The 21,687-nt window shown below is 51.3% G+C and overlaps 2 protein-coding genes and 1 pseudogene across 2 annotated transcripts; 1 reads left to right on the top strand and 2 right to left on the bottom strand.

The window, feature by feature from the left end:
* The first annotated feature begins 12 nt into the window (after positions 1–12).
* On the top strand, positions 13–930 carry LOC144149421 (ATP synthase subunit s, mitochondrial). Its single transcript, XM_077680983.1, has 4 exons — positions 13–151; positions 220–428; positions 494–656; positions 746–930. Exons 1-4 carry the CDS (start codon positions 36–38, stop codon positions 882–884), a joined length of 627 nt encoding a protein of 208 aa, XP_077537109.1. The 5' UTR covers positions 13–35; the 3' UTR covers positions 885–930.
* On the bottom strand, positions 914–7,865 carry LOC144149420 (uncharacterized). The gene is made up of 2 exons (XM_077680982.1): positions 7,730–7,865; positions 914–2,065 (listed from the first exon to the last, which is right to left on the bottom strand). Exon 2 carries the CDS (start codon positions 2,045–2,047, stop codon positions 1,022–1,024), a length of 1,026 nt encoding a protein of 341 aa, XP_077537108.1. The 5' UTR covers positions 2,048–2,065; positions 7,730–7,865; the 3' UTR covers positions 914–1,021.
* An 11,522-nt stretch (positions 7,866–19,387) lies between these two features.
* Positions 19,388–21,687, bottom strand: LOC144148617 (NAD-dependent protein deacetylase sirtuin-1 pseudogene; annotated as a pseudogene).

Genomic DNA, 21,687 nt, shown 5'->3' with positions numbered 1-21,687 from the left:
ATATACCAAGTAAAAATAGCAGACGGTCACTCAACATGGCCGCTTTGTCAACAAGCGGAGTTCGTTTCGTGAACGGACTTTGTCGCAGTAACCGCACTGCGCACGTTCAGAAACAATTCTTTTGGCAATGGCTGAACGCGGTATTCAACAAGTAAGCAAACAAAAACCCTCCGCGTTGTTATCGCATTGTGTCGGTCGCCGTGTCTTGTCACCGCGCAGGTACGACGCAGACCGCATCAAGGAGATCGGGCCCGACAGGGCAGCGGCCGAATGGCTCATACGATGCGGGGCCTCCGTGCGATGGAGCGGAGCCGTCAAGTTCCACTCGGACTACAACACGCTTCCCGCCACCAGCTCGGCTGCCTACAAGATCGAAGAGATCGATGCTACAGACTCCTCGATTATGGAGATCGGCTTTCCTTACCTGAGTACTCGCCTCCAAGGTTGCGGTGGAAAGCTCGCTCGCGTAACCATATTTTCCGTTTCTTTGCAGAAGGGCTACCTCATCTCAAAGCGATTAACCTGACGCGTTGCTATTACCTCGGAGACAGAGCACTCCAAATGCTGCAAGCCTGTAAGGAAAGCTTAGAAAAAGTTCAAGTCGTCAGCTGTGGAAACGTAACCGACAAGGGTGTTACGTCCCTCTCCGAACTGTCGTAAGTACTGCCCGATTAAGCATACTTAGGGGTATCTGTTTGTCTGAAACTTCTGAGGATACAGCATATCTTCCTGACCCACCCTGTAGGAAGCTGCGGTATCTGAAGCTTTACGACCTTCCGGGAGTTAGTGACCGAGAAGCAGTGCTGAAGCATTTCAGTGACCTGCTACCGTCGTGCCAAGTGGACTTTCCTACCTACGAAGAAGCGAGCGAGCCCAAGAAATAAAATGTGCGCGTAGACTGATAGAAATAAAGACTACAACGGATCAACAGTTCAATTCATTTATTTGTGTTCGACTAGCTGTGAATGAAATAAATTACTGAGTACACGAACGGAGAGTTCGCTGATGAGCAGCGCATTGATTACTCGTAGTCGAGCTTGCCAAAGCTGACTGGAGCGCCCTTCAGGATGTCATTGAAGTCAACAGAGTCCGTCGGCCATCCAGCGTAGTCCGATACGCCAGCGGTGGAGGAACCCTGCCCCGTGGTGGTGGGTCGCTGCGTCGAATCTGGCATCGTGTTCGCTTGCCTGTCGTCCGGCTCGGTGGCAGAAGAATCGGTTGACTGGAGCGGAGCCTCGGTTGTAGTGACTCCCTTAGCCGTGGTTCCTGCATCCGTGAACGTCGTGCCTTCCTCAGACGTCGTCGTGACGTCGGTTGCCCGCGTGTTCGCATCAGAAGCCGCAGAATCGGAAGTCGTAGTCTCAACCGTGCTTTGAACAGACGAAGTGGTCGCTTCGGTGTCGGTGACACGCGTGATAGGGACCACAGTTGTCGAGTTTCCCGCGACTTCCTCTTGGAACTCCTCTTCGAGGTCTTCGTTGGCCACGGTGGTGGTCCTCACCCTTGGGAAGATGTCGTTTCCGCCGTGTCCGCTCGTGGTGACGTTAGTCTCCGTGGCGTTAGTCTCGTTCCCGGTCGTCCCCTGGACGACGCTGATCTGCGGAGCTCCGAGCCCAACGGGTGCAATCACCCGGATGCAAGGGAATATGACTTGAGCGATGTGGGTGCGAGGGTACCGACAGGGCACGAGCACCACGGCAGGCCGGAGTGGCTGCGGGAAGAAGGGCAATGGCAGCACGGGCAGTCCTCCGGCACCGGCCGCCTGGTAGCTGAACGAGGTGTGGAACTGCGGGCTGACCCAGGGCCGTGCGAGGACGGACTTGTGCCACGAGGGCAGCTTGAAGAGGTGCACGGGGTACGTGTGCTCGGCGTTCCTGAGCAGGTGTCGCTCAACGTCTTCGCGCAGCCGGTCCTTGACGTGGGCCAGGTGGCGGAGCAGGGTGGAGCCCAGGGAGAGGCTGGCGCGAACGGCCGGCAGGAGCTTGGAGGTGCCCTCGGCGGTGATCAAGGATGCCGCCAGCACCGCAAACAGCACGCTGGTCCTCATGGTTGGCTTGTACAGATGCTGCAGAAAGAGATAGAAAAGCAACGGTGAATAGTCTTGTTCAAACGACCTGTAAGCACACGCATGCTCACCGACGCTGGCGGAATTATTTCCCGACATTGAGACGATAACGGTTCGAGAAGTATCAATGGAGGCAGGATTACCCGCGCCTGGCGTTGCAAGACCATAGCCAGCCACAATGTAACGAAAAATATCGCAGTTGCTTCCAGCGGTGCCGTCAAAGACAAGACCAAGAGGTTTTATGGGGGAGTGTTGTAAGATGGGCTAGTTGGTACTGTTCCATAGCGGGTAACAGCGCGAAAAATGGACGTCTCTCCCTTTTCGTGTTTTTGTCCAGTTTTCGAGCTGTCACCCGCCACGGTTGAAGCGGGACTCACGTGCTCACATTCCTTTGGGACTTGCTAGTTCTTGACCCACCATCGTGCTCCAATACGAAAAGCTTTATAAATACATAGCAATGTTCACAACGGCCTAGTGCTTATTACAAAGACATGTCAATTCTGCACTGAAATAAACATACAAAACGATTGCTTGCAAGACAGCTAGCGTCATTTAGCGAAAAATGAATAAACCAAAATGAGTTTCTTGTTTCTTATCTCAATAACGCAGCAGGGTGATCAAAGTTAGTCGACAGGTTTTTTTTTAAAAATAGGCGGTTAGATTTCCGCGAAGAAGACCTCTACAGTGGGGTTATGCGCCGAGGCGAGCATATAAATAGGAGGTAGTTTATTGATGTAGGTGACTTAGGTAACTAAAATTGATTAATTACATTTTTAGTGGCTGCAGTAACCAGGCATGTTTGTATTGGAAAGTTAGAGGCAATCATGTTTCTACGCAATTTCAATTGGCAGAATTCTTCTAGTGCATCGGTAGTTCGAGATATGAAAAGGCGAAGTTTAATTGCCGTTCGCATTATTACGCATGCAAGACAGTCGGCACCGGCGCAAAGCTCCTCCCTTCTGTGACGTGCCTTCTGTGTATGGTGTTCAAAGTGATAACTGGCACCCATTCATTCTTGGGCTGGCGTTATCGCAATCTACACTACTCGGAACCGCTATCGAAACAAGGGAGGAGCTATGCGTTGGTCTTGACTTCTAGCATGCGTAATCATGCGAACGGCAATTAAACTTCGCCATTTGATATCTCGGACTACAGATGCTCTAGAAGATTTCTGCCAATTGAAATTGCGCACACGATTGCGTCTAACTTTCCAATACAAACATGCTTAGTTACTGCAGCCAAAAAAAGGTTAATCAATTTAGCTAATTAAGCCACCTACATCAATAATTACCTGCTAGTTAGGTGCCCCCCTGGGCGCCAAACCTCACTGTATAGGTGGTCTTCGCGTAAATCTAAGCACCTATTTTTTTAAATCTACCACCTCCCCTCGCGGGAACCCCTGTGTAGATGCGACGCATAGGGGGTTCACGTTGCAGCGTTGGACAGCGGAGGAACAGCGCTGGAACGATGGAGCGGAGCGGCGCAGGCACCGCGTTTTATAGCGCGCATAACGGTGAGGGGACGCGCCGGCGCCAGTGCGTCTCCAAGCCAAGCTATTCGAATCCAATGCCCCTCGCGAGAGAGTGTTCGCTATCGGAGAGGAGAGGGGGTGAGCGGCGGAGAGCGAAGCTGGCGCGGCGAGGAGAATGGGGGAGGGGCGGACGCCGACAACAACGACGCCGGATGGAGGGACAAGGCGGGTGAATGAGTTGCGTGGCATCTAAAAAAAATTTGTCGAGTTAACTTTGATCACCCTGAATTTCTAAAAGATCAAACTAGGTTGGACCTGTCGAAAACACGATTGGGCCAAATAAAACCATTTGAAAATGCAAATGGTTCCATTTGGCCCAATCGTGTTTTCGGCAAGTCCAAATGGTCCTCCAATTGTTTTTTTTCGCCTGGGATAGGAAGATTTCTTTGAATTTGTAAGACCTTTCTTATCGGTACACGATGTTTTTAAGCCCGTAGCTCACGAATTTGTAAGTCCCATATAGGAATGTGGTTTTCGAGCTTTTTTTTTTTTTTCGAACGAGGCGTGCCGATCACGCGGCGCTTCCGGACGGATCAATATGACCCCAAACCGCGATCTGAAATTATTGCCGCCGTCTGACTGCGGTTTACTGCGCTGGTTCGTCTAGTGTAACGGGCGTAGCAACTTCTTGGAAGAATAATGATTATGAAGCCTCAGCTCGGACGCGGCTACAACAGCTGGAGCATGGTGCCCTTCATTTCAAAGGGGCCCTAAACAGGGTTCTAAAGGTTGCGATTTCACGTGCGCTAAAGCTGGAGTACTATCCAAGGGACGTCCTGCCGCAAAAATGGTTTAAAAGCGTCGAGTATTAGCCGAGGTATCGATCATTAATAAGGGCCAGCAATCAGGTCTGGAGCTCTTCCTCTCTCATCGCGCCTCCAAAGCACTGTGGAAGCGGTGACGTCACCGACCAGGCGCAAGACCACCTAGAGCGACAGGGCAAGGTTCGAGATATGCGCGGCCATTGGCTCCGCTCGGCTGTATGTAACGCTTCAGCGGTCGCACAAGTGCCACACGCTCACTGCCGAGCGGGGCCGGTAGGGAATCGGACTTGCCGGTGCCCGTGCTTTTCGCGTAGGCCGTGGTCGCGTCGGCACGTCAGGCCAGGTAGGCGGGTCCCAAGCATAACATGCTTGCTCACGCCATTAATTGAATATTTACTCCGACGCCGACGATTAGCGACACTCTAGCGTTTCCGCATACGGCACTGTCGCGACGATTCCGACGAACACGTCCTTCCAAGGCCCCGACGCTCGGAAAAGGCTTTCGCCGCAGTTATGCAGTCACCGCTTTGCGAAGCCCCGACGACGACGATCACCAGCGCAATCTTTCACTGCACTATCACCCACTCTCACGCATTTATAGACCAATTTTCAGCAATAATGTCGCTCGCCGCCGGGCTGTGACAAGTTTTAGCTGCTGCGGTGTATGCCGTATCGTGCATACACCCCAGAGTGGGCACCTTCTCGACTGTGCAGGCAGATGCTCGCCGCGGTCGCGCGTGTAGCGGCGTGTCTGCCTGCAGAGACTCCGCGTTTTTGAGCGTTACTCATACCTTGTAAACGACGCGTTGTATCTGCAAACGCAGCTAAGTCCGTGTGACGGATATCGAGGATAGACATTCGTCCCTACTAAGATACGCCGTGCCGCCACGGAGCGTCGCTTGCCGTGACCGCACCCGCGTTTCCCCCAGGGCCGTGAACGCTGATTGGCTGCAGCATTTGAAGGGGCCCACCAATAGCGGCGCCGTAAAGTTCAGTGCTTTGTGCGTCAGTATGGCGGCGAGGAAGCGGTAGGTAAGCAAGGGAAGAAAGAAACGATTTTTTTTTGCGTGTTTGTGCGGCCCTGCTTTATGCAGAGGTGTAATATTTGGCACACGTTGTCGTGAAGGGGTACTCTAGCGCTTCCGCGATTGATATGGCGACCTTCGGAAGCCTATTTAGGGCCCCTTGTTGCCGTTTGGGTAATTAGTCGGACACCGTGCTGTACTCAGAGCTGACTTAGCAAAAACATGCAGCCTCGACAGAGTTGCAACCGGGCAGGTAAACGTGCGGAGCGATGAAAGCCACGAGAGTGCCGACCAGCGTTGTCAGTTTAAGAAGAGTATTCAACACCATATAATCGTCAAAATTTCACTGGTTATAAAATACGCCCGCGATAACATACCGTATTTGTTCGATTCCAAGCACCTTCTTTTTTCCAACATCGCGATGCCCAAATTACCCACTCCCTGCCCCATTTTTTTCGTGGCAGTATCTCTACGAGACGGGTGCCAGGAATAATAAATTAGTAGGCAAACATCAAAAAATATAGGTAGACAGTGAACCCACCGTTTACGTCTAATACTCAGTCGCCATTACTACTCTTCCGAGTCCGTTGCGCCACCGCTCTCAGTATTCCCCAAAAGGTCGTCTTCTGTCCCGTGAAGTTGTTTGTAATTATACCTTCTTAATTGACTTGGGCACGTTAACGTCAACTAGATCCCACTTTCACGCGTCTGAAATCCGCATTGCGAAGTTTGTTCGGAAAAAGGGGGTGCTTAGATTCGCATATTTCATTAAGTGGTGGAGAGTAGTTAGAATCGCGAAAATACGGTATATTTCCTTCTGCGCATGCTGTTCGCCAACAAAAACAGCCTTGAAGATCGTGTTTTTGTTGCTTATAGCAATTAGCATCCTATCATGGCGGGGCTGACTTGATTATCTCTATAATTTAAAAATCGAGCAGCGACTTATTTCGGTCATTAAATTAGCAAGATAGGTTTGAGAGAAGTGAGACAAAATTTCTTATTCATATCCGTCGTAATGTTTGTTTATAGTACACTTACTTCATTTTTATGGGTATGCTCGAACAGAATGTTGCTGCGCTCGCTGTGCCTTCGCCGATGTTTATATTCAAACAAGGTCTGGTGCAACCTATATTTCTTCCAAGTTGATATATAAGCATTTTATACTTGACTGGCTATTGTACAATCAACATGCCATGAAAGCATCTGTAGCTGTCACAAATTATTGAGGGACTAGAAAGGGAATTCCAGTGGTATACGTACGTCCTGCATAAAATATTTCCAAGGATGGATCGATTGTAGGCTTTAAGAGGGCTCCGGATTGATTTTGACAACCTGGGGATCATTAACACGCGCCGATTCTCGTACACACGGGATTTTTCCAATGATGTTATTCCCTGCGGTTCGTTATTTCCTCCACCCGTGCAGGCTTGACGTATGCAGTCTCCAATTGAGTATCACTGTGGTTTTACTAAAAATACCTAACCATGCGCCAAACGTACTGGCGTCGACTAGATGACGTTGTGGTACGAATGAGACTGAAAAAATGAATACACTGATACTGTATCTGAGCACGTGTCAGCCGCAGTCACGCGCACACCTCGTGTTACTACGCCTTCGTTGAAAGGAGCTGCAGGAAATCTGGCTTCGTCCGACGAAAAGTTGTTGCATGCGCGTACCGCGAGTCGGACACAGCGCGAGCGGGGACTAGCCAGGCCTGCAGTTCAAACGAATGCACAACTCCGGCTAACACCACCTCTAATAAATTATAACCTATCGACTATGCCGCGACACGTGGTGATCAGAACTTCTGTTTGTAGGCATAGCGCGAATTCCGAGAGCTTGACGCCACGTGGTTCAGGAGTCTTTACAGCTGCCATCAGACATCGGAAAGTACAAGCATACTGAGCTTTGTGCAATGCCGATTTCAAATTGAGCCCAATGGAAAAGCGCGAGGACAATGTGTTTACATATTTCTTTTCGAGAACGACTTGACCATGCACGTTTTTTTTTTTTTTTGCTTGCATTAGAAGGACGGCCCTGAAGAATTTCACTTTCTCAAGCATAATCGACGCCAGCAAGACCTTAAGCTACGTGATGTATTTATTATCGCGCTTCTCATAAAAATGAACCCTGACGTTGGTAATATATGTCTACCAGCGGACATAAGCAAAGACGTTTGCTGCGAACACGTGTCTCGCCTTGCGACGCAAGACAAAGGGCGCTTACGATGATGGCATTTTAGCGGGGCATAAGTCTTACAAATAAATCAATTCATCGTAACTAACTTTTCTCTTTCTCAATAAGGTCAACTCTGCCAAAAATTCTAATTCGATCGAGAGCTTACCGTACGCTGCAGCGTCTGCGAAGATTTGCCCGGACGGAGTGGATCCGTTCGACGGTCGCTCGTCTCCTCGGTCGTTGGGAAATAGTGCGCTCCGCAGGGAGGACTGGATCTCGTTTCTTTTCTCGGCGGGGAGGGGGAGGGGGAGGGGTGCAAATTATCTCTCCTCCGGAATGCTGAGAGAAAAAGAAAAAGTAGGGGGGGGGGGGGGAACTAGCATTGACTTGTTCGGCTGACCACTCTCGCCTCCTGCTAGGAAGGGTCGTAGGTCAGGCAGGACAGGTGGGGGAGGAAAAAGACAGCTCTCCGTTTCTTTCCCTTTCTTCTTTTTTCTTTCTTTCTTCCTCCACCTTTTTCGAAAGGACGAGAGGGCGGTGGAAGAGAAGGGGATCACTCGGCACTCAGCCAGGGCACATTCATCAGCAAAGAAACAGCGCAGGGCATACCGTCCACGCTGGTGGAATTTTTTTTGAACCCGGCTGATAAGACGAATTGCTCATCGTTTACTTCGGCGTGGCGAGACTTTCGCTGGGTTCCTTTTGTGTGCCTCTTTTTCCAGGAACGTGCTTTTTAGGCGGGCCACTGGGGGTCCTGCCTTGACATGTCCTTGTCGACCGCCCGGGGGCATTCTCAGAACATGTGCTGCGCGAGTGCGGGCTGGTACTGTCACCCCCGGATACGAGCTGCCATGGTCAACAGTGCTGAAAGGAAAACGGGAGGGGCAGAGGGGCGCAATAGTTTGGGGAAATTGAGGAGTGGAGCGGCGTTCCGCGAACCTGGCGCCTCCCCAGCTATGGCAGCGAAAAAGAAAGGAGGGCATCTACGAGATATCTCCTGTTGATAATTCTGTTGGCAATAAATAATGAGTCCTCATCCACGCCGAGGAGAGAAACTTTGCCAGAACTACGGAAGTAACCGTGTTAAATGCGGATGTAGTTGAAACTAGCTACACACATATTGCAGGCGGGATCAGTAATCGCAAACCTCGAATTTCTTTTTCTTTTGCTCCTCGTGTGCTGGGACGCACGTATGTCATTCTGGCTTTGTTATCCCCGAGGTGGTTTTGCGGACGCCATTTTACGAAACGCTGCACATCAAGTAATCGATCTTTATATTTATCTATTTTTAGGAGACCAAACGATTCGAACCTGCTGGGTGCTCTTATTGTTGCTCGCCATTGTTCCCAAACAGTTTATCGAAACACCTACGTCCGTTTCATCTAACGTGTGGTTTTGCTGCTTTCAGTGATGTCCAGTGGTTATTTTGTTTTTACTGGCCATTGCACTTAATTTATGTTAAGGAATGTCATTCGATAATGCCTCTGCCATGCATTCATTACAAGCAAGAACCTGCCTTCACATGCTGACGCGTCTTTCCCGCTATTTCGTTGTTTCCGAGCACATTTCGTTTTATTAGTAATTCTTGGCAGCCTGCCAAGAATGGCGGCCGGCAGCCCGCAATTCTTCGGAGGCGCCTCCGGCGAAATAAACAAAAGGGCGCCACTCAGCTTTCTTCTTGGGGAGTGGCTATGCTGTATAGCGCTGCAAATATTTTTTTTTATCTTTGGATAGCTCGTGGTGGGCTCGTACGTGCACGCAAAAAGGCATTCTAAGGAAAGGGGCAAAGACGTTTGAGGCTGACCACGCTGCAAGCACGTGGCTGCCAGTGAGGGAGTAGCAAAAATGGAAAAAAAAAAAAAAAGTAAAGGGGGTGCTTTGACCACTGCAGATTAGTCACGGGAACGTGCTCCTGCTTATACCGTGACATTCATGTAAAAGGTACAGGTGATGAGTGGGTGCGGGAGGGACCACACGACCAGAATATTTTGTGCACGAGTTCTTCCAAAGCCCGACCTCTTTGGGGGCATGCCTTACTGCGATTTTTGTTCATCTGTGGCGGCCGCAAGGAGAGCCGTTATCGGAAAAATGCCCACTATAATCGCTAACTTCAAAGAAATGATCGAGATATTAGAAGAAAAAAAAAAAAACAGTGGTGACTGCCCTGCCAGTTTCCGGCGTTTCTCTCTGACGGAACAGAATCTTGTCTGTGGGATTGACGAATGGGCGAGGCCCCTAGTTCCTATTAGTCGTATCACTTGGATGCAAACAGGCAGTTAACACACCGATAACTATCTCAGTGCTGGCTCGTATCCAAAGTGACAATATTCCTGGCACGGTTTCCCAGACAGTTTATCGAACGCCGTTTTATCGAACGCCGTTTTATCGAAAAAATGCCCGTTTTATCGAACGCCGTTTTATCGAATGCCGTTTTATCGACCCACCTACGTCCGTTTTATCGAAAGTGCGGTTTTGCGGCTTGCATTCTAATTTTCGGGGTTTATTTTGTTTAACTGGCCATCGCATTAACCTAACCTGCAGTAACCTTCCTCCTACATTGTCTCTGCCGTGCATTACATAAAAAACCTATCTATATATGTTGACGCGCCTTTGCAGTGCTTTCGATAACCTTTGTTTTATTAAATTATTTTTATTTTTTGAGTCTTTATTGATTTCACTCAAGCATGTATGACCCCCTTGTTTATATTACAGAATTTGTCCCTATAGTACCAACCCGAACCCCGTGCGCAATATTCCTTAGATGTGTATCGGCGTGTTTAGGTTAGTGTTGAAAAATATATCCCTTGCGCCATGGTTCATCATTACGTGATCCAGAGTCTTGTACCCCACAATTGTTCTAGTCACGTGGTTTACCCGCGACTCCTACTCGGACCTTGGGGTCACACTGTTTGCATCTGGAGAAATGTTGGGCCAAGAACTTCTGAAAGATTAGTGCTATGTGACTGGAACAGGGGGGTTCCGACAGTGATAGTGAGACCCCAACAGAGGTGGTGGAGTCTAGGAGAATCGTCACAAGGGAACCTGTCACAGCCAACTCGTCATAGGTGAACTCGTCAAGTAGGACAAGTCGTCAGAGGTCATCTCGCACTAGGGAAACTCGTAAGCTAGTACAGCTGGACAATTGCCCATCCCACCACAATTTACGTTTTTTGTTAATCATGCTCAAATAAAAAAATACAGGATTTCGTATAATTTTCTACTTTTGCGTCAACACTCTTAGCCCCTCTTTTGATTCACCAACCTTACGTTTTCGTGGTAGCCTTGGAGGAACACGCCCGACCAGGCAGCGCATTTTGTTGGTTTTTTGTGTGCCTTGTTCAGGTATAATCGCACGGGCCATAGTATTGCTCGTTCTCATTTTTTTAATTTTTCCATTTTTATTTAGAGGTAATCGGGTCACGACGCTGTATTTTGAGTAGACCTTCATGATTTCTCCATTTTCGGTGTTTACTATTTTGATCTTACTGTTTTTATGCCTTATGATAAAAAAGCAAGAGCATGCACCCCAGCAGACATGCTGGGGTGCAACCAGAGGGAGATGAAAACGAACCAACCTGCAGTACGGTGACAATTTTGTACCTAACGTTTTTCTCGTTAGTTCATGCAAGGCAACGAGAACAGTAGTACAAGGCTTGGTAACCTCTTAGCAACTGAACTCGGATCCCATTAAGAATTAGGAATGCAGAAATCGGGAGAGACTTTTGCTAGCGTTCCAGTTAGGTTTTTGACATTGGACCCTCAAGCGCCAAGAAGTGCTTTACTTATGTACAACATACGCGGCGAAATAATTAGATTATGTGTCGACACAAAAGCGGTTTATACAAAAAGGTACGAAGCATATCGAGGCATTTTAATCAATACGCCACAATGCCGTGATATGCTTCGGATCAGAGGGGATAGAGACACAAGGAGATTCGTTATGGCAGTACCAGTTGCGCAATGAACACAGCAAAAAATTCTGGTGACATATTTCGCGCATCACAAAAACAAACAAAAAAACACGCAGGAAATAAAAGTCAACTAGAAGACAGACTATAAATGTTTTTGAATAGGCCTGCTGTGGAGACAAGATTTGCAAATTACATAGCGAGGAGGAAATTAAAAAAACGTACCGCAAATTCTGTTACTCGAAAAGGCCGAGAAAAACACTTTCGATAAAACGGCTTCGATAAAACGTCCGTCGATAAAACGGCGTTCGATAAAACGGCGTTCGATAAAACGACTTCGATAAAACGGCGTTCGATAAAACGGCGTTCGATAAACTGTCCGGATCCCTCCTGGCACCCCAAAGCGGGACGGGGGCTGGGGTTAACGTGGCGCATAGCTTAAATGACAAATTTCCCTTTGAATTACTAAATCTGCACCATTAGGCCTTGCTGGCCCTCCAGGTTCGTTTCCTGCCCAGTAACTGATACTTGTTGCTTGAATGAATTGCGCTGAACAGTTCATTTTTGCTGACGTGTCCGTGGTACCGCTCACACGTCATGCGCAGAGCATTGATTTCAGTGTGGTCAAATGAAGCTGCGTCTCCTCTGCCGCCCACATTTTTACTCATCAAGGAAAACACGGCCCTTTCCACTGGGGCGTTTGTGCCTGGCAAGCACAGGCCGTACTCGACGATTGCGTTGCTATTGTTCCAAGGCACGTCATTTATTTCGAAGTGCCGAAGCCCGTCCACCCGCCGTTCGTCAAACGCAGAAGAATGTGCTGAGCGGCTTGTTGGTTAGCATCAGACAGTCGAAAGCTTTATGACAGTAAACACGGGAGCGCGTTCCGCTCAGTACATGCAGGGCGGTCTAGCGAATGGATGACGAACTTTCGTAGTTCGTACATTCGGCGGATCCACTCCCTGATAACGGTTGATTGCGCTGTTGTCTGCTGCGGTAGCTGCACTTGTGCCGACGAGGGGCTTTTTATCAAGCGCGAAACCATCGCCACAATGCCAAACGCATCAACCAAGCACTCTCCTTCTACTCCGGCCACTCTCCCCCAATCGGAGCCTTCACAGCGCTTCAATCATGTGACCAGTTCAGCTTGGGGCGACGCATGGTGGAGAGCGGCAACGTTGGCAAAACATGCTCCGCCGCGATTCTGAGCTTTCTAGCGCTGGCGCGAGCGCCATTTCTTTGACAATCTCAAATATCGATTGCCTTGGCAACCAGGCACAAACCGCTCTCGAAGTAAGTTACGGTTGCATGATCCTGGTTCAGCTCGGGGCCCCACCTCGCGACATGTGGGCACTGCAGGCGTACTACTCACTCCAATTGGGAAGCGCGCGATGCGTTTGGCATTGTAAAAATACAGGAGGCGATGGTGAAACGCAGCGAACCCATTAAAACATTTACTTTTTACTGCCCGATTGGGTGATAAGAAATGCGTTATCCTCCTTGACGTATAAATAATTCAGCAGGCAGCCGCGCGATAAAGCGGTTTCAGGATTGGATTGGATTGGATTGATTAAACTTTATTTAGGCCGGCAGAACGACGTTTTTACGCGCCGCGACGCGGGCCTCGGCGTCGTCCTGGTGGCTACTCATCCGAGACGTGAGCTCGCCGTTGCCGATGGGAGTGCGCCCACTAAACGCACAAACTGCAAAAGCGCGCCAGCCTCTCAACAGAGCCCTCTGCATGCATTGAGCGGCACGCGCTCCCGTGTTTACGGTCATAAAGCTTTCGACTGTACACTGTAACTCCAAGAAAACAGCTCAGACGTTGCGACTAAGCAAGAAACACACGGCACAGACGCTGTGTTGTGTTTCGTGCTTAGTCCCATAGTCTGTGCTGTTTTCTTGAAGTTACTCAAACGGTTTCTCTTGGCTCTTCCTTTCCTCCAGCTTTTCCTTCGCGACACGGGGCTTGGTACCCGTCTCTCATACTTTCTGCCGAAGGCGAGACGCGAGACAACACGCCGTCGCACAAGCAGGCTGCCGGGACAGCGGGACCGCAGCCGCAAAACCGAGACATGTCCCGCCTAAATCGGGAGGTCTGGTCACTTTACGGCCATATCACATCGCTCCTGCCCATGTTACGTCTCCGTAGCACAAAATTTGAGTTTTCAATGTTTCCTGCGTTTTTGGATGGTTAATAAAACGACTTTCGTGGCTGCAGTAGAGCTGAATGATGTTACCAAAAACTAGTTCTTTCAAATTAAACGAAGTTGTATTGTCTCTTCACGGCTGCTGGCAGGACAGAAACGGGGTGAGGCAAGTCGTTCTACCCAAGTGAGTGAGCGAATACGCTTAATAATTCCGCAGCGCAAAGGCCATAAACGGGGGGGGGGAGTAACACAGCATTCCCTCTAAGAGTAGCTGTTGTAGGTCTAGCCTTTTCGTCCGTCTGCTGTAGGTCGTGCGTCACTCGGTAGGAGCGGGCTTCCATGGAGTATAGCTCCATGCGGCAGCTATATAGAGGAACACTAGGTTCCCAGACTCAGAGACAGAGGGCGCAGTAATAGAGAGTTCTATCACAGCGGGTAGCATCAGCTAACGCTACCGCAGCGGGGCCCGACTGGGCATCCATGGTCCACATTCGTTCCGGTAGGGTGGATTAGTTCCGCGGGCCGGCCCTCGCCATGCCCGCACATTCGCTCCGCTGAGGGGCAACCTCCTCGCCATCCCCGCGCGCGCATGCGCAGTCGGGTCCCGGTAAACCGCCGCCGTAGCGTGAGTTTCCGCTAGCCGCTATGCTAAACTAGCTAATAGAGAGTTTTAGCATAGCGTGCTCCGTCCGCTAACGCTACGGCGGCGGGTAGCGGGGCGCGACTGGGGAGAGCAAATTCGTCACGGTGGGGTGGATTAGTTCCGCGCGGCCTGCCTTCGCCATGCCCGCTCTTGCTGAGGGGGAACCTCCTCGCACTCCCCGCGCGCGCATGCGCAGTCCGGTCCCGCTACCCGCTAACCTTAGCGTAGCGTACGGGAGCCGCTATGCTAAAACTCTCTAATATCGCAGGAGCGGGTTCCTCTTCCTCCCGCTAGGGGAGGGAGCCTCCCGCCGCTGCCTTTTAGCGAATCGTAGAATTTGCGCGTCGATGGCGCTGCCGTTCTCAGGCGTGCGCCCACTGTTTAGCAGATTTCACACATGGTGAACCTGTATTTAGTTATTCTTTCTCCACTCTTTTTCCTCCCCCTGTTCCACATTCGAAGCACATTTTTATCTCTCTGCCCTCCCTTCTTCCGCTGCACCCATATTCGAACACCACCTCGATCCTATCCCCCCTCCCTCCTCTAATTTCATCAACAGCATGCAATGGACATTTTACTAGCAGCGCTCTGGGCATGCGCTACTCTCGCTCCCAGTGACCGATCTGCCATTAATGGGGGCCAAACATGGAGGGTCCTCCATGGGGCCAAAGGCTACCCAAGACGACGCCATATTGGATTAGCCAGTTGCGAACGCCGCGACAGCTAAGTGCTCCCTTGTTTTCTGAGTCTTGAAACCGGCCGACAGGTGGGCGCTACGGCTGCCATTGAAAAATTTCTCCGCCACCAAAACCACGCGTGGCGCCGGAATGGCTTAGCCAACTGCGCAAGGCAGGTGGAAATAAGGAGGCATGTTCTTATATAATCCCCAAGCGTGGTTCGGGCGGCCACTGCAAGAGGGCCACGCTACTGGAAAAAGGTCCATTCTCCTTGCCATCCCTCTTACCCACACGTTTCGCTGCCCCAATCGCACTACTGCCCCTCCACTCCCTTCCGAGTTCTTCCCCTCTCCGCTTCACTCTTCTTCCAATCCTCCTTTCCATCTCCCTTCTCTATTCCGCTCAGTTTTCCTCCTCCCTTCGTTCTCTCAGCAATCCGCACACATTCCCAGGGAGTCAGTACTAACCCAATACAGCCAAACCCGATCTAACAAAACCATTACAAATTTCCCGATCTAACTAACGAATTCGGATTCTCCCTGAGGTGCAGTCCATTCGACTCAATGCTTTTATGAACTCGAACTAAATAGATTCGGCGCCATTCCTGATTTAACGACGTATTTCGAGAAACCGACACACTTAAAAGGGAGCAATTTCGAATGTGTTTCGTCAGAACGCCACGAAGATTATTGCACCACGCCAGAAGAAAAAAACGAGGCATCTGGTGTCGTTTTTACGGAACTGATATAAACTCAATTGTCCCCTGGCCGTAGTCGGAGACCATGGTATCCCGGCCAGCACGCTTTGACAATCTTGAAAGGGAAGGACGCCATCATCCACGGCACCTTTAGCGTCGAAGAAAAGTAACTTCAAGGCCACCCCGCAGGGGGAGTTGAAGGGAGCCCTGTTTACGTGGTTCATTGATATGAGATGCCAAGAACGTTCCCCTCAGCCGCCAGAGAAATAGAGAGAGGAAACATTTTTATTGAGCTTCATGTATAGCTCAGAGGGCGGTTGTGCCCGCTGGATTGTAAAAGGCGGCGACATCTGCAGCTCTGCTGACCAAGGAGATTTACACCTCTAGGTCTGAGCTCCCCAGCGCCTCCTCCCACTTCTCATCACAGGATCTTTAGGGCTCGCCCAGAAGATGTGGGGAAGGGTGGCGAGGGCGCCACATGCAGGGCATCCTGTGGAAGGGTATAATGAAGGGTGGATTCGACGTAGGGAACGTGTTCTTCTGAATGAGGCGCCACGTGTGTTCTTCAGAAAATGATAGCCGGGGAAGTGGCACAACAAAAAGCGCTGCGTTTCGCGCATCTGCTGGGGTGCGACGACTTCAGGGCAAGCTATTATTTTCACGCGGATAGCGCATTGCTAAATAATCGCAGGCGGCCGCCGCAATAACGATGTCATGGCAGCTGCTACTGGGATTCGCCTGCCTTTAGACATCGAATTTGTGGAATCAACCGATTGTAAAATGATAGTCCCGACTTTACAAAGTTCTCGATTTAACGAAATAATTCGCAATTCCCGGTGACTTCGTTAGATCGGGTTTTAACTGCAGTGAGCAGGCTTACCCATGGGCGTTGGAAGGGTGTGCAAAAAGGGCATTCGCTCCCTCCCCCCGTCCCCTTTCTCTCCCCCCAACCCATGAAACAGGTTTGCCACACTCAACATAAATCATGCCGACGCCCATGGGCTTACCAGTAACAGCATTACTGGATGGTTCGAGTGAGATACATACAGACAGACAGAATGCCAAACTTTTCCGCGCTAAGGTAAACCAAGAAATACTAAAAAAATTGGCTGGTGATTACGATACTCCCTAATGCGATATTTGGGCGCAGCAGCAGTGCGCTGAGGCAGCACTCACTCGTGGGTTCTCTCGAGTCTCGACGGCAGCGATGATGAGCCTCTGCGTCGGGGGCGCAAAGCGCGTCTCAGGAAGGGACCGCGACCCGCGCCTTCGGCAGGGAATGCACACCATCGTCACGCGCACGCCCCCTCACGTTTTCGTGAGCGTCGTGCAAACGAGCGTCTCGTGCGGGCACAGCATACTGCCGCCCCCCCTCCCCCACTGCACACTTCCGGGGAGCCTCACTCCGCCACGGTGAACAACCCTCCCCTCCCAATTTCTCGACACTCTCCTCCTTTGCTTGCTTTCACTCTTCAGTCTTGCCATCATTCACTCGGTTACGACGACGACGCGGCTCAGCCCAGAGACGGCCGCCAAAGGGCTGCGCCATAAATTTACGCCGTCCGAACATTGTTATGATGGCTGTTATGAGGAGCACTGCGTGCGCGGGAGGGGTGGGGGGTGGGGGTGGGGAGTGGCGAGGGCGCCACACCCCTGCCCGGTGTAGCCAACCGAACACTTCAATGGTTAACCTCTCTCCGCCAAGCCCACCACCGTCGGAGGACCGTGGAGCACCCCCTTCCTCCGGGGACTGATAACTCCGCGGCTCGGACTGGAGCTGCCGAATAAAGTGATCTCTCTCTCTCTCTCTTATCTATCTATCTATCTATCTATCTATCTATCTATCTATCTATCTATCTATCTATCTATCTATCTATCTATCTATCTATCTATCTATCCCCCTCCCCCTGACTTGCCTGTACTGTTCCTTCCTTCCTACACCCCAAAATTTCCTCTCTTTTTTTCGGGGGGGGGGGGGCGATAACAAATAAAGACGCGATAAATGTCCGTTTGTGGATTGTCGTTTCTCTCTCATTTGGAGTTTCAGTGGAGAAAATAAAAATTACCAAAACACTCGGAAAGTTACGTGGCGTACGGCGTCATGTCGAAGTCTTGATAGCTTTGATTTGTGCAAATTCTTTGCTTTGAGTTTTTATTTTTCTTGTTATTTTTAACTTTTTTACTCCTCTCATACTCCTCCTTTCCCTTTTTGCCTCCCTCCCTTAAATCAGATCCTGCGTACGCGACTGACCAGAGGGGCACGCTGCCCCTTTTCTGCCTCCGGTCTGTGGGGATGGACTACCGTGTCCATCAAGAACGTAGCCAGGGGAAGGCCCGAAATTTTCCGAGCAGTGCACACTCCCCCTCTGTTCCCTCCGCATTTCAGCCTTTTTCTTCCGCGCTGTTCACACAATTCGCATGGCTATATTGATATGTTAAAGCAGAATATTGAAAATTACGTAATACTCAAAGAACCGGCCAACTCTCGCCTTACGCTCACCCCAACAGGCCGCACAGTCCTCCAGAATTTAGGCCGGCCAGAACCATGCATGAAGCACTACAGCCGATACCACATCACATTCGGGCCACCATCAAAAGTCACCCCAATACCGCGACATATGCATCCCGAGTACAACAAAGGACGTCGCAAGGCTCGTGTTCGCTACCTATAGATGTACTCATCGGACAACGACACCCGCTACACCGACATCGCTTCCCATACAACCCTAGCGGTCGCCGACAGCAACGGCACCGTCTACACTGCTGCCACTTACAGCCACCTATCCCCATCTTCAGTGGGAGCTAAGGCAATAGCCCTAGCAGTGCATACAGCAACGCCCGACTACCTCACGATTATCACCGACTCGCAGCAAGCTTGTCGAAGATACCTTGCTGGAAGAATTCCCCACCTGCCCGCAAGCTTCTACAAGCCGACGAGACAATGATTACGTTAGGTGGGGATACTAGTATCACCACCTAACGTAATCATCGTCTCGATCCCAGGTCAGGCCTCCTTCCCCGGGAACGAAGCAGCCCACGCTGCGGCCCGCGAACGCCACTACCGGACACTCCCGACGAGGCCGGGCGAGTTGGACACCATGACAAACAGGCTACACCCACTGCCAGTCACCTACTCCGATATCTTAGCGCACTATCGCCACACCCGCCGAGAATACCCTCCTCCACATCCTACACTTGCCAACGGAGAATCCCGCACCTGGCGACGTCTCCAAACAAGTATACATTCTACAACGGCACCATCCGGTCTCATTTCTCCCCCAGCCGTTTCACCTACAACGGCCCTGACTGCCACACCCCAGCCACAACCCCCCACCTCGTATTCTTCTACCCACACCACACCACCCCTCCCCACTCCCCTCACCTACTCCCGAGCAGTGGGAATGTGCGCTGACCAGCTCGGACCTGCAGGACCAGCAAAACCTGATCCAGCGGGCCACCCGAGCAGCAACAGCACGCGGCTACCTGGACTAAGGCGGCCGCCCATCTGCTGTAACTATGAGAAATAAACGTTTGCTCCTCCCCCTCGGCGTCGTATACTACCCGCAGAAAGATATTGTACGCCTATGAACTCCCTTATTTTACCCTCCGTGACCGACAGCAAGCCGTGGGGCCAAGACTTTTTTTTTTATTCAGTGACCACTCTTCACATCAACCCACAGTTAGGAGGGGGCTGTACAGCGGGAACGGCAGCTGTCGCAAATGTCGCACGGACATGCCACACTGAGTGTTCAGAAGTGTCGAAAGGCGTGCTCATCATGGTCGAGGCCAGGGTAGCAGAAAGTCTCTGCAAGGAAGCAAAATGGCTCTGTAAGACTTCCACAATGACAACCGTAATTATGAGCGTTTTTGTTGTTCTCACGAGCACACCGGCACGAGCATGGCAACTTGACGGCGTGCGGGGTCTTTGTAGCGGTACTTAGCGGAGAGAGTCGAGGTGTTTCGCGTTGTCAAAGAAAGGGAAGTGCTACACATGTTGGCGCGCTTAAATGACAGCTACACCTTTCTGTAATCCTGTCCAAGTGTTTTCTTTTTTCAAGGAGAAACTACAGGCAGAAATGAAACGGAAACCAGCAGGCAGACATTCCTGTGCTCGTCACCAAGTGTGGTAATTAAAGATCACGCCGCTAGACAGACAATAAACTGCGTTTTCTTGGACCACAAGAAAGATACCTGGTCCAAAATTGAAACTTGCCAATAGCCATGTGCACTGCCATTAGGTGAGGGGGCAGTGGGAGACGCGATGCTGGCGGTGGGAAAATGGTACTTTTGGCATGGTTTGAGGATTGTTCCTATGGGTACTTAAAGTGGGCTCACCTCCTGAAATCGGCAGAGTGATGACTGGAGCAAGGTCTTGCTCGGCATGATCGCAGTTCATGGTGTTTCCGTATGGCGGGCGCCCCAGTGCAAAGGCCTGAGCAAGGCTCTCGTCCTCATCCGAGTTGGACGACGACAGCTCCAAGTCCGACCCGGGATCCTCTTCTTCCTCGGCAGGGAAGGAGGTGTCTGAGCTGCTGGTGGAATCCTCAGAGTCCATGTAGACTTCCGCACCAGCGAAGACGTGCGTGGAGGGAGGAAGGAAAAAGTAGTGACCCTCTGGCAACCTGGATGCGATGCTTTCTCGGACTCTTGGCTGCCACGGTGAGTTGGGTGAGAAGTTCTGGAAGTCTACCACGGAAGCCATGTCCGCGCAGGCGATGTCTGGTGCGAACTCATCTTCCGTCACAGCGCTGCTCGTGGAAATGTCTTCGTCAACGTTTCCAGGTGTTGCTGCGTCGTGCTCTGCAGCCTCGTGGACTTCTGAAGTTGACTGGCTGCTGGGAGGAAGGCTTGTGAGTTGGTTTAGTGGTGCCACCCGCTCTTCATTGTGAGGGACGTCCCAGTTCAGCCTCTCGCAGAGTTCCTTGACGATGACGTCAGAATCGCCCAAGAGTTCGACATCGAAGGTGAGGTGCTTCAGCGGCTCTCGGTTGATCAGCACCTGGGGCACCTCCGGGGGGATGTCAGTTGGAATCCGGGCGACCGGGTGGACTTTAAGTGAGGAACCCATGACGATGACGAGGTCGCACTGTGCTCTGTCCAGCTCCACGGTCTCGTAGTACTCCTGGGAGAGGTCCTCGCCGAAGAACACTATGTCCGGCTTCATGACGGCCATCTCCCCGCTTGTTTCGACGTCTTCGGGGCGGCACTTTGGGCACAACGGGATTACCTGCCTGAAGATGTCCTCCTTGACTGCGTCGCAGTCAACCTGATAGCGACATCGCGTGCAAGATGCTGTCGCAAAAGACCCGTGGCACGTGATGACGTTGCGGATGCCGCATGCTTCTTCTAGAGTGTCGATGTTCTGGGTGTAGTTCCTGAGCAGTTTGTTCTTGTCTTCAAGCATCTTTATGAACCTGTGGCTGGGAGATGGCTGGAACTGCCCTGGGTAGATTTCCTTGGCGAACTTGAAGAATGGTCGGGGGTCTCTGCGAAAGAAATGGATGTCGAACATAGCCTGCGGATCTGGCAGTGTAGGGAAGTCCTTGCTCAGTCGTGCATAAATGCCATTCGGGGAACGGAAGTCCGGGATTCCGCACGAGACGGAAACGCCCGCGCCGGTGAGCACGAGGATTCGCCGGCAAGAGCGGAGCAGCTGGACCACATCGTCCAGAGTGTTGACGTGCGACAGCTTGATGCGCCCAATGGGCTGCTCCTTATTCACCAGGCTGAGCACCACTTGCCACATGCTCAGCCGGTCCAAGTGCAAGGGAACCGCCGCTCCCTCCGGCAGCATGCGCTCAAGCAGATCTCGCGGGTCGGCGCCCGCATTCATCTGGCGATGTACCCAGGCCATGCCTCCTTCCTCACTGATGGGCTCCCAGTCGGCCTCAGCCATGGAGGAGGCGTCCGACACCTCGCTGGTGGTCGAAGTCAGCTCGTATTCGTCGCTGTCGCCGACGCTGTACTCGTTCTGAGCCGCGTCCGCGGTCCCCAGGCTTCCGAGAAAGAGGTGGCCTGGACTGTCCATTTCTCGCTCGGATTCCGCTGT

Source organism: Haemaphysalis longicornis, unplaced genomic scaffold (assembly GCF_048455015.1).
Source record: "Haemaphysalis longicornis isolate Haplotype H1 unplaced genomic scaffold, Haemaphysalis longicornis Haplotype H1 scaffold_8, whole genome shotgun sequence".
Lineage (NCBI taxonomy): Eukaryota > Metazoa > Arthropoda > Arachnida > Ixodida > Ixodidae > Haemaphysalis > Haemaphysalis longicornis.
Note: the sequence above shows the minus strand (reverse complement) of the source record. Positions and strands in the feature narration are given on the sequence as shown.